The sequence below is a fragment of the Pleuronectes platessa genome, chromosome 12, assembly GCF_947347685.1.
Source record: "Pleuronectes platessa chromosome 12, fPlePla1.1, whole genome shotgun sequence".
Taxonomy (NCBI): Eukaryota; Metazoa; Chordata; class Actinopteri; order Pleuronectiformes; family Pleuronectidae; genus Pleuronectes; species Pleuronectes platessa.
Window position 1 is genome coordinate 3,504,161 of NC_070637.1, and position 12,763 is coordinate 3,516,923.

The 12,763-nt window shown below is 39.7% G+C and overlaps 1 protein-coding gene across 10 annotated transcripts in view; it reads left to right on the forward strand.

Annotated features, from left to right (window-relative positions):
- The window catches only part of gbf1 (golgi brefeldin A resistant guanine nucleotide exchange factor 1), a gene marked incomplete in the record, with an annotated part of 89,192 nt that overhangs the window by 37,192 nt on the left and 39,237 nt on the right, over positions 1-12,763 (forward strand). For all 10 annotated transcript variants that reach the window (XM_053435747.1, XM_053435752.1, XM_053435749.1 and 7 more), the window contains 1 exon segment: positions 8,644-8,775. In XM_053435747.1, coding sequence (XP_053291722.1) covers positions 8,644-8,775 — 132 coding nt within the window.

Sequence of the window (12,763 nt, forward strand, 5' to 3'; positions counted from 1 at the left end):
CCCAGCGTATAGTAAATTTCCCACAGAAACAGTGTTCATTGACATCCATTACATTAGAGTTTTTTGTAACCAAGATAAATGTTTATTCAGACATTTTACACTTTGGTGCACTTTATTGGAAAAACAATTCTTCTAAACAGGATGTTATTTTCTTCAGAGAAAGATGTATTTCATAAATATTTTTTCAGTTTAAAGCCCTGAATAGCTCTGTTTGTATCTGTGGTAGAGTCCGACCAACTGGCAAGTTTTATCAGTACAAGTTAATTGTAAAAAAGTTGGTATCTGAATTATTAAACGTTGATGAATAACAACACATTTAACTAATTGAAAGCTAAAAATAGGTGCCTTGTCATTTTCTCCCTTGTCAGTAAAGCACTGACTGCTGATATACAACATGCTTACTAAATTAGGTCACCGCAATGCGAACAAATGCCACTGCTCATCAGTGAAGGACAGCTAATTAACCCTTAATGTTTAGCGTTGCACTGATTCCGCTTCACTGGTAAAAATATCTCTGACTCATATGTCAGCACAGCTACAGACGTTGAATTGGAAGTACTATTTTGTGTTTTTGTTGTATTACTTTTTTCCAGCTATAAATAATACCTTTTTAAATGGTAATATAACCACCAACAGTATCTTGAGATGTTCTGGAGACAGTGTTAATTTTGGCAGCTATTTTTGATTTAGTCTTAGTCTTAGTCTTTTGACGAAAATGCATATTAGTTTTAGTCACATTTAGTCATTTTTATCCTTCTTAGTTTTAGTCTAGTTTTAGTCGACGAAAACGAATTACATTTTAGTCTCGTTTTAGTCGACGAAAACGAATTACATTTTAGTCTAGTTTTAGTCGACGAAAACTATTTACATTTTAGTCTAGTTTTAGTCACATTTAATAGCCACATTAACTCCTTTTCTTCCCTTCTCAGGCCCAGGGACCCTGTGTTGTGTCTAAAACTGAATAATAGTCTAGCTTGCAGTACTTAGGTTGTCCATTAGATATCCCTACCAGAAAGGTCTATAGCAGGGGTCGGCAACCTTTACTTACTTATTTTGCCCCTTCTTCCCCCAAATAAAATGTGTCTGGAGCCGTAAAACATATTTGATAACAAAGCTAATAAAGTTTAATATAAAGTTATACTATACTAAACTATAGTTAGTTGCATTTACGAAATTATAGAACGACAATAAAGAAAACTCTTGACATTTTATTGCTATTTGTACCTGTTACAATAAAGGAAAACACCGAACACTGTGGGAAATGTATGAAATAAGAAGTACCCTATTTTGAAATAAATAAAAACATATAGCTGCAGCCTAATAGCTTAAAATATATATTTAGTTTTAAATGTGAAAACAAAAAGCGAGAGGAGGTCAGACTGGAGGCGGACACAGAAACTGAAGCTCGGTACAAACCACCTGCAGCTTCTGCTCTGATCGAGAAGCTGCTGCGCTGATCTCTGAGCAGCTGAGACCAGAGAAACTCTGTGTTTTCACTGTTTCCACTGTTAAGAAGCAGCCGGTTCACGTGAACGAGCTCTGGTCTTGTGTCTCTGAGCGAGTGAGCGGGGCGGGGGGCGGAGCCTCGGGACCGGTGCGCTATCTGGGGCGCACACACACACACACACACACACACACACACACACACACACACACACACACACACACAGACTCACTCGCCCGCTCCTGATACTTCATGACGGCCTGACACGATGATGTTTTAAAAAATTATTGTGACTTAGTCAACCACCAACATTTTCGTCTCGTCTGGTCTCGTCAACGAAAGTTAAAATAGATTTAGTCATAGTTTTTATTTTCAAAGATCCGTTTTCGTTACGTCTTCGTCATGGAAAAAAGATCGTTAACGAATAGTTTTCGTCATAGTTTTCGTCAACGAAATTAACACTGTCTGGAGATTGGTCGATCTGAAATGGCCGATCAACTTTGTGGGATCGGCCAATAAACTTGACAAGCAAACTCATTAATGAGTTGCTAGGAAATCATTATTGTCAAGTCAGTCTCATGGTTCTTGAATGTGTGAATATATCAACAATGAAAGGTGCACAATATTCGGCTGTTGTGTTCAAACAGGAGTTGAGTGGAGTTTATTGTCCTGATGCGCAGGCTATACTCTCTGCCAAGGGAGTTCACTACCTGCCCCCTGCCAAAAGCTAATGTGATTGAGCTCTACTGTAGCATCAGCAAACTAACAGCACAGCCTGACGGATTTTTCATCATCACCTTCTTCTTCAGTTATGCATATTACCACCAGCATGTCAACATTTTTAAAAGAGGAGAAAACACACCAGACCTTGTTTATATCTTAGTCCTTGGTGCATATGCTGACCCATAAGTGGTTGTACATAAGTTTGAGTTTACATTGGTATTAGCTTTAAAATTTGCGTGTTGGTAATTTGGTGGTCATGTCAGCCCAAATCATCGTACTCCCTGCACTTCTGTGAATTATTGTCTCTGCAAGTTCAACCTTGCAGTTACTTTACTACCTCACCCAAACTGGTCCTCCATTGTTTTCCTGCCATTGTGAATGGTGTTATTCACCAGTGAAAAGTGTGAAATCCAGCCCACAAACTCCATTAACCCTCTACCCTACCCCCTCTGATCCTGTCTTTATTAACCTTCTTGCTCATTAAAGAATGGAATCCAAATGATTTAGCTTTCTACTGTTTGTTTGTCTGTAATGACAGGAGATATCACTTAATATGATGTGCACTTAACTGTGTCATAAGTAAACATCAACCAAGATTAATCGGAATGATTTGGCATCATCGGAAGAAATTAAAAATAAAATGTTTATGCTTTGTCAGCTCTAGTAAAATATATAGATATCCACCATGAAGAATACATTCATGTTAGGAATGTTACACAGAATATATCCTGATGAATTACTTTTGCATTGAAGTCCCACTACTATATATATATATATACCACATTCATACACAAATGTTCAAGTGCACTCTTACAGGTTTAAATTGAGCATGATAAAACATCCATAATTCATAAATAGACTGAGCGTAAAGTATGTTCATCCATCACAGAGGAGACAGCAGGCTGTTAATGTGAAACATATTAAGTGGACATTGGGGCCTGTCCCCAGTGCACAATATGCAGCATAGAAAATACATTTTATATACAGGATAACAGGTGCAAGCGAGCAGGCTCCAGCCAAGGCAAGGTTTGGCAATGAGGTCATGCTGTTTCAGGGCACCTGCTTTATTTTTACTGGCTCTGTTTGTTTTTTTGAAACACAATTTTGCTAAAAGGAATTATCTTTCAACCGAACAAAGTAAATAGGTAGAATCATTGTTTTTGTTGGATATTTTTGTAGATCTGTGCACTGCAAGTAGTTTAAGAGGCTTTCGGTCCTGACAAGAACAGATTTCAGAGAGGGAGCTGAATATTGGTATCTGCTTTACAAAACTTTCAGGAAAACTACGATTTCTCCTAATCAGAGTTGGAATAAGAAAAACTGGTGATCATAACATAAATCTAAAGTAATAAGGCATCTGGACGTCTTTCCTGTGTATCTTTACTGAGGATATTTGTAAATGGATGCCCATCTGATCCCCCATGATGCAAATAACAAAGCTGTATTATCTCTCCTTTGTTTGACATGATAATGCATTTCCCATTTCAGAGTTGGGTTCAATGTTGGCTCTATAAACTGGATGCTGTTGTCAGAAATTAGAAAATTGTATGGTTAACGGTAAACAATCCAAAGAATCATTTTTTCGCTTTAGTCAGATTAAGCTGTTACAACTGTTATTTCTCTCAAAAAGGAATATGAAGACATCTTTTGATTGACTTGGAACTTGATAACGCTTCAGGAGCTTGTAAGTGCCAGTAAGGCTATTAGTTCTCTGCTCCCTCATCTTTCCCTCCTCCTTGAAAAATCCAGTTAGAGTGTACTTGTAAATACAAATGCAAACTATATTCCATGTAGCCCTTTAGGAAATGTTCTTTTGCGGTAGCCATTACAGCCATCCTCCCAAGCATTTGGAAAAGTTTTAATTTCTCTAGGGCTTTCAAATTGCCTGTTTAGTTTGCGCAGTAGCATTGCTCCAAGCATCTTTAAAATACCACTGTGGCCTATCGAAATGACCATATGGAGCTCCATAGCATTGTTCAATCCTAATTGCCCCCTTCTACAAGTGTCAATTTCATTCAGGAGAATATAGGGACCGAGGGCAAAATAGAAAAATGAATGAAAGAAGGGTGGGGGCCGACAGCTACGCAGGCTGACATTCATCAAACTTCTCCCGACAGATGGATAAGAACACTGTCGTGCAGGACTTTGTTCAGCAGATGAACATTCGAATTCTCCCTGGATTTCATTTAGCCTTGCTGGTCTTGTTAAAGCGTTGTCTCTCTCCTCAGCAGGAAGAGCCTTGACATTGCAACGAAGGACCCTGACTCTTAATTTTAGTAGCTGAAGAAGCCCAGATCAATAACCATCAGTGTTTGGTTGTGGGCCGCTGCGTCGATCAAAGGGAAGGGGAGGGATCACCCACCCCTCATCTGCTGCTCCCCCTCTTCCTGCCTCTTTTGCATTGGTACAGAAGATGTCATTTCATATGGTCCGTTTTCACTGAGAGCTTGTGAAGTATGTGTCAGTGAACTCCACTGATATCTCAGATTTTTATCTTTATGGATTTCCCCTGTTGATGTCTACTTACAGACACATGGATTTTTATACATGTTCATCGAGGACAGTACCCCTATTATTGATGTATATATTTAGCAGTCACAGAGCCATGGATCTACTATGCCATTTTACTGTCATTTAAAAAGTTGTTCATGCTTTCTCTACCCTTCCTTGTTAGCAATATCATCAATAAAGGAAGTCCAAAATACCTCGACAGAATATTCTGATGATATAATTATAAATTATACTGGTCAACAAGAATGTCTTTTAATTGTATTCAATTTCTTCTTCACAATAACTGTGGCAAGTGTAAACTCAATTAATGGAAAGTTTTTGTGAGTTACATGGAACCCTGTGGGGACAAGTCTTTTAACTTACTAATCTATAATGGAATAGCTTTGTACAAAAACTGCAGTGCATAATAGGGCTGCACGATATATCATCTCGATATCAACATGTGTGATATACACCACATATCGCAAAAGACTGCTTGAACTGTTATAAATGATGTTCCATGTGCCATGCATTTACGCTCTGCATGTCAATATATTTGGTCAATCAGATGGAGATAATAAATTAAATATATTCAAATCATAGACAGGTTTTTCCGTCAATTACTCAAAAGAGAGAGAACAGAGAAGCGAGGCGGCTCCGTCAAATCTCTTGCAGCCCCCTCCCCACAAAATTCTACTGTGATAACTTGTTTATATAAAATATTTGCTTAGCTTATTTATGATAGTCCAAAATCCTGAAGGGAAAGGAACGCAGACACACACACTGACTCCACCTCTCTCTCTCTCACTGTCTTTTTCAGTATCTGCATAGACTACTATTTGACCCTATACATTTAGCCATATGTAGATAGTTTCTAAAGATACATTTATTAACAGCACCTAAACCACATATGTATATTATAGTAGTATAACTTGAGAATGTTATATGTAAGTTTTAGTTCTTGGCACTTATAAATGTTAAGTACTATTTAGATAAAATCTGTGTTTTTATCCGTTGCACATGCTTTTTTGTAAGACTAGAAAGTTCCTCAGTTGCAATTTCAACACTACAAGAATATGAGCCTTCTCCTCTGTGATGTGTTGGCCGTTAAGAAAACTCAATATGTTCTTGCTTCTTCATGCTCAGATCTGCAACACTGTGATCCTGTGGAAGACAGGCCTGTTTGTATAACTCTTGACTTTACTTAGAAAGTGCAGGGTCTCAGCAGAGACTCCACGTTGAAATATTTGTACAAATTGAGATGGTGTGGTTGGTTGGGGTGGATATTTTTTGTGTGAGTCTCATTTCTTGATGTTATTTGTGCGTGTTTCCCCTGTGTGGTGTGGACAATAATGTGCGTCTGCAGCTCAGATACATCTCCTGTTGTTGCTCCCAGTGCCCTAAGCCTTTTCTGCTTCACTGCCAATAGATGTGCATGTGTTAAAGATGGCCTCTGCTTTGTGGTTAGCCTGCCTCATCTTGAGGCGTTCTCCCAGGGCAAAGGTTCGCCCCCGCCTTCCCGCTCTCTATCGGACTCTTTGGTGGGGTCATTTGGAGAGGTAATCCACACATGGCTGGATACTCGCTCTTCAGCTCCAAGCAGAAAGTCGGGGCTCTAGGTTGGTGAAGGTAGATAGGATTTGGCTCATGGTGAATGGCAATGGGCTCATTTGACACACCTTTTTTAACCAGTTATAGTTAACTTGAGTTGGATTTGTACACACTCTTGAATCAGGACTGCTAAGCCAAAAGCCCAGCCCTCAGATGGCAACATGCACAGCTGAGTGAGCTGCTTTACTCCTGCAGTTTTTCTTTTTTGGTCAATGTCAGCCAGAGGTCAACCTGGTTATAGAATGATTGCCTCACCATGGCCGCAGCCGTCGTTATTTATTTCATTTCACTCCCCAAGCCCTGGAGATTGAGTTGAAGTACAGAGCCTGTATTTAGACTTTATTTAAGAAGATTGGTTGTGGCCACCGACAGACTGCTCCAGTCAGCCCTGTGTTCACCGATGGCCAGCCGGATCAATACAACACAATTGAGTTTTCCAATCTGTGGACTTTGGGAATGCAGCCACAGCACTTACAGGGTGATCGCTTGTAATGAAGTCTTCATCAGGATCTATTGACAGATTCATTTGAGCGCCCTCATTCCACCCTTACTACATGTTTTTTTTTTACACTGTAAAGTAATGGGACACTAAAACCCTATTTAAAAAGTTTTCTGGCAGCTGATTGACAGATTGAAGCAGCAGAGCTGTTTCACTCTCTGAAGTTAACGCTGATTCTTATTCTTATTTTGGTTAGATCCTAAGTTTATTGTTTTTTAGGGGTGTGTCGTCGTTGCTAAATTTAGACTTGGTGTCATCCTTCATCCAAAACTGCTCCACACTCTCAGACATTTATTCAAATATAACACCTAATGAAAAAAATATTCAAACAAGCAGCAAGCAAGAGATCCTTTACTTTTGAAAGCGAGGCCTAAGAGTGACCTGGCGGCCGATGAAGGGACTGTGAAAATTGCCAAATAGTTTTTGGCAATTTTCACAGTCCCTTCATCGTATTTGATTTCTAAACAAAGCCGCAGGGATATTGGATATCACACGTGCACCTTGGAAACTGGTTGGACACTCTCCTCCGTGCTTTTGATGTCCGAGTTGTTTTTTCTTGTCTGGAGTGGAGTTGCTCTTAAGAAAGCCATAATCCTCATGGTATTGCTGCGGCGAGCGCTCCTCTGGCACAACATTTCCCAGCAACGTGCGTGACTCCACTAATTTTCCCCATTGTTGTTTTACCTGTTTTGTATTTTTGCTTCCCCTTCTTGACCCCATTTTTTTCTCTGAATTCTCGTAAGAAAGCAAGACTAGTGAAGTCAGGGTGGATTGGCCAAAGGTGGTTCTCAGAGTGGAATGCCTAGCGAAGTGCCTTTCTCTGTGAACTGATAACCCCAGCTGGGTTTAATAAAGTTTAGGATTCAATAGGTAGGGCTTAGCTCATGATTATGGTTTGCTTCTGATAGCTGATATTTTACTGTGGTCTGTTATATAATGGCTCATTATTTAAAGTGTTGTTTAAAAATATAGAAGTGTATGATTATTTATATATTATTTTTAAAGGACCGTCTCTACCGTTTATTTTATAGAAGTGTATGAATTGTTCTTGATATGAGAGGCTCCTTTTTACCAAAAACTAGCAGTTACTGATTCTGAAATCTAGACCAAGATACAAAACATCCACAAACTTGTATCACAAAACGGGACAACAGAATTGCAATACCTCAATTCCAAGCTACAGTCTGTTGAAGTATTATGTAATTTGCGTTAGGGCAGGATGTAGATTTTTTAAATATTACACATTACACCTATTTTATTCTTTCAAATGCACGTGCCACATACATTTTTTTGTCAAATTATGATCGAGTGATCACGTCTGCATAACCATGTAATTGCAGATCCCCTATCCCAGATACCACAAAGTATTAATCGAACAATGGCTGAAAACCCAGACCCAAAGCTGAGCCAGCTCTAGTGAATGGTTCCACCTCTAAACAAAACAGTTTTTATGATGCAGTCAAAAGCAGTTCAAATTTCTCCATGACCTGATCATGGGGCTTTTTACACAAAGTTAAAGGATACCCAAGATATAACTCTACAAACAGATTTCATATAGATGGCCGGTCGAGGCAGATGGCCCGCCCAAACGGAGTTTGGTTCTGTTAGAGGTGTCTTCCAGCTAATGAGGGAGTTTTTTATCTCCACATTCGCCGAAGTGCTGCTCATTGTAAGAACTGCTTGGTTTCTTTACGATTTTAAAGGTCTTGACCTTCTATGTAAAGTGTATATTATGATTTGGCGGTACACAAATAAAATTGTATTGAATTGAATAAATATGGAAATTCGTTAATAACTCTTGAGACTCTGGAACTTAAAGTCAGGTCCAGGATGACCAAAGTCATAACCAACTGTTTTGTGTATCTTTCTCCTTCAGAGCTGTCAGATATTGAACCCAACATATTCCTGAGGCCTTTCCTGGAAGTGGTCCGCTCTGAGGACACCACTGGACCAATCACAGGACTTGCCCTTACCTCTGTCAATAAGTTCCTTTCCTACGGCCTCCTCGGTAAGAGAACTCAATATAAGCATTGTCTATTACATTTTCTGGGCTACATTTTCCCCTGGAAGTACCCACATGTACTGTATATTTTATATCTTTTTACATGTGTGCATACACTTAGTTAAAAGTAACACCTAGTAGTCTAAAACAAAGGTCTTGCATTAGTGCTGCTTGTCTTAATTTGTGGTACAGAAGAAGGCATAATACTTGTAAGTCCATTCATATTAGGTGTTGTAGCTACATCTCTGGATAGTATGCAATTGCCACTACCCCATTATTCTACAATTATCTTCTTTTCTTAACCACTGCACAAACCAGTCTTAGACTGGCTGTTTTGTCGACTCCTCAAAGGTTGCTGCTTACTCAGCAGCTGTTACTCTTTTTGTAGCACTTTGATTTTTTGCTATAAAGTAGCTCAGACTTTACTTTTTTTGTTTTGAGGGTGGCTTTGAGAAGTTTATAGTGTTTGTACATAAACTAATAGATCAACTTTTCACCTATTTTTTTGCATGTGCTCTGAATCCGGATTTATATGGGGGATGTATCAGATAAGCACTTTCAAAAGTTTGGAGTTTTTCATTGGGAAGCTACAGTTTGGCCTATTCTTTTGCTCATTCAATGTTGGGTCAGTCCAGGAATGCCAGGAATAGGAATGGTCTATTCTCATCATAAGTGCAGAGAATTTATGCTGGCATATGGACAGCACTGCCTGTCCTCATTAGCCTCATCATGGAAATATGGCCCAGTGTCTGCCAGTTGTTTTGTTATGTGTGAAATAAGCATGCATCACCAGATGTTAGTCTAAATAGCAGTCAATGTTACAGTGGTGTCAAAACAGCTGCAACAATTACTAAACTAAATACTAGCCTAAAATTGCAGGGATCTTGTACATCGTTAAAAAAGCTGCAGGAAATGTACTTTCCATATCTTGGTATTTTATTTATACAATTTAAGTGTTAAACCAGATAAAATATAATGCGTGTGTATGTCAGACATTTTCTACAAAAGAGGAGGACTGAGGATGTTGTGAATTTCCTTCAAACTGAAGAGCAGGACTTGATGCTTTCCAGACTGACACTGAAGCTCCTCGAGGTACAAGTTAAGAGGACTGTCTGCCCAGGCTCACACATGCACACGCAATATCTGTTCAAAAATCACCTCACAAATCGCCGTCTGAGTCCCAGAGCCCCTGTCAGTCCAGACCTGACACCAGCCCCCCTTTATCCCCACCACCCCCATCCTGACGCCATTGCACCATCACCACTAGCACTCAGTACTTCTCTGCACTGCTCTAAGGGATGCCCAACTGTAGCACTCTAACACTCACAAGGCTCCTACTCTTCACTCTCAGTTAATATAAGGAAATATCACAGATCAGTCTTCAGCAGCCGGTTAACACACTTACCTCTCCTCGTGTTTTTTTTTAGCTATGTATCCATTTTTTCGTGGGGGTAGGGTGGAGCTATGAGCAAACTTTATTGAATGCGAGTTCGAAGACTATTAAAACCTAATCTGAAGAATGTATCAGAAGCTCCCAGAGGAACTAAATGCCTATCATCTCTAACTAACTAGGGCAATACGATGTGCCAACCCTATTCCAACTTATTGCACTAGTATTGATATTGGATATTTAATGTCTTGATCTTACGATGTAAAATATCTGATATAATGTATATTATGACTTGGCACTATACAAATAAAATTGAACTGAATTGAATTAAATATAAGCTGTACAATAATAATGTTCCGCGATATACCTGACATAGGAATATTGCACTGTTAAAAAGCACAAATATTATTTACATTTATAAGCAGGAATTCTTATAATTGCTGTTCAAAGTTGTGTGTGTGTGTGTCTATATGTATATATTGCTTTGGGGATAGTTGAGTTGATTTGTTAAATGGACAGAAAGCCCAGCACTGATGTTGTCAAGTACTGCCATCTCCTGGCTAAGAAGAACTTCAAAAGCCTAACAACACCTAAGACCTTTTATGGCCTGGTCCTCTGGATTTACATGTTTTTAAATTATTTTCTTCAGCTTTAGGTTTGTTTGTAAATCTTCTAAAATCAGTTTGTTTTATTTACCTGCAATAAGACAGACATTGTTTGATGTGCTTCTCTCAGTAGACATGACTGCATGGATCGTGATCCTCGCTAAATGATTCATGCAACCAGTTTATGTCTTGTGATCTTTCAGCAGATTATGGAGCCTGTTTACATTGAGGTTCAGTTTAAGTTTAAACACATTATGCCTCTCTAAGTCTTGAATGAGAAAACAGCCTGCAGCTGACAGTTGTGTCCCTCTACATCCTGGGTGCTGTGTTAAATATGATCCTCCCCTTCAAGGTGTCACCCTGAACATTTTCCCTCTTGTCCTGCCAACATGTCCAATGCAGCCACTTTACCTCCCCTTGCCACTTTTTTTTTTTGTGGCCTTTATACGGTCTAAAAGGAAGGGAAAGGTCTCCCCCCCACACACACACACAGTTATTTCACTCACTCATTTCTATTAGTGTGAGGTAATTCCTAAAAATCTGTGGCCTGAGGTCTACTGGCATGGAAGGAGCGACAAACTAAGCCTTAGTGCTGACAGACATCCACATCTCTGCTCTATCCTCTCCTTCCCCACAGCTCATCACTCCTCCCCCGTTCCTCCTTCATTTTCCCTCTGTTTCTGCTGCCCAGCACAGTCAGCAAAGCCCCTCACTGCGTTGCTAGCAGCCACATGGGTCACTAGCCCACCTATGGCTCAGAGCGAGGCTCAGCAGAGGCTTAAGCTGCAGCCACTGCCAGAAAAGATGAGCTTAGAGTGCAGCTGTAGCCTGCCTGTGACTGAGGTTGAATACATTGTCATTAAATTTAATGGCTGTTATAATAAAATACCAAAGAACATAATTAAAATCAGTAGTAAAACGGTTTAACAAGGAAAAGAGCAATACCTTCTACACAACCTCCACAGACAAAAAATTCAGGGGAAAACACAGTTTTCAGTCATAATCTTTATTATCTCAAGAAAAAAGCAACACCCAATGGTTAAAGAAAATGCATCAGCAATTGTAGATGCTGGTATAATATATTTGTGGCTCTGGAGGTGCGCTTTTAAGTATGAGAAAGTAATCCAATGTTGTCATCAGGGTCATATTGGCCTTTATTTAATCTCCCCCTTGTGCCCTCCTTAGCTTTATAGAAATACAACAGAGAGTACCTATTTAAGATACAGTTATCTAATAAGAAGAATGGGATCACAATCCAATTTCTAAATTGATAATCTCCCGAGACAATGAGTTGCTCAAAATCAAACCACAAGGAACACTCTTTGAAAATCAGCAACCCTTCCAGACAGTCAAGAAAATCAAAACTTTAAAGTGTATGCATACAGTGTATTTACCACCGCACACCGTTACTGTGGAGATAAAACTGGGAGAAGAGCAGCCTGCCTGAAAGATGATCTCGTGCTATTCACAAGATGAACAGGTGAACAAACTAATTTTCTTCTCTGACCATGGAAAATACAGCAGTCCCTTTGTTTGATTTCTAAAGATGTATTGGCCCTAATGCAGTGTGCAGCTTGAGAGCTTTTTGTGTGTCGCCCGCTTAAAAAACAGTCACTCTGCTCTTTCTCTTTCTCTTAACTCTCAATCACACCATGTCTTTGATTTTTGTGACTAGAGTTTGATATACTTAAACTTCTTTATGTGGCAGCTGGTTCAACCCCCTATTGACTTTGCCCACATACCCTCAGGCACGTACACACATGTTGAGCCTCTCCTCTCCTCTGCGTTATTTTAACAAGCCGCGGCCCCCTCCACCCAACCCCTCTTTTGGACACTGCTTGTGTAGACTTTGTGCCAAGAGAAGGATTAGTGTTTTATATCACTTATGACATTCTGCCGGGTCCCCCCATGGCTCCAGTTTCTGTGTCTGGCCATCGGATGTTTTCAGCACAACTTCCACGCTTGTTGTCGCCTGCGCCTCTAGAGGGATGCTGGCATT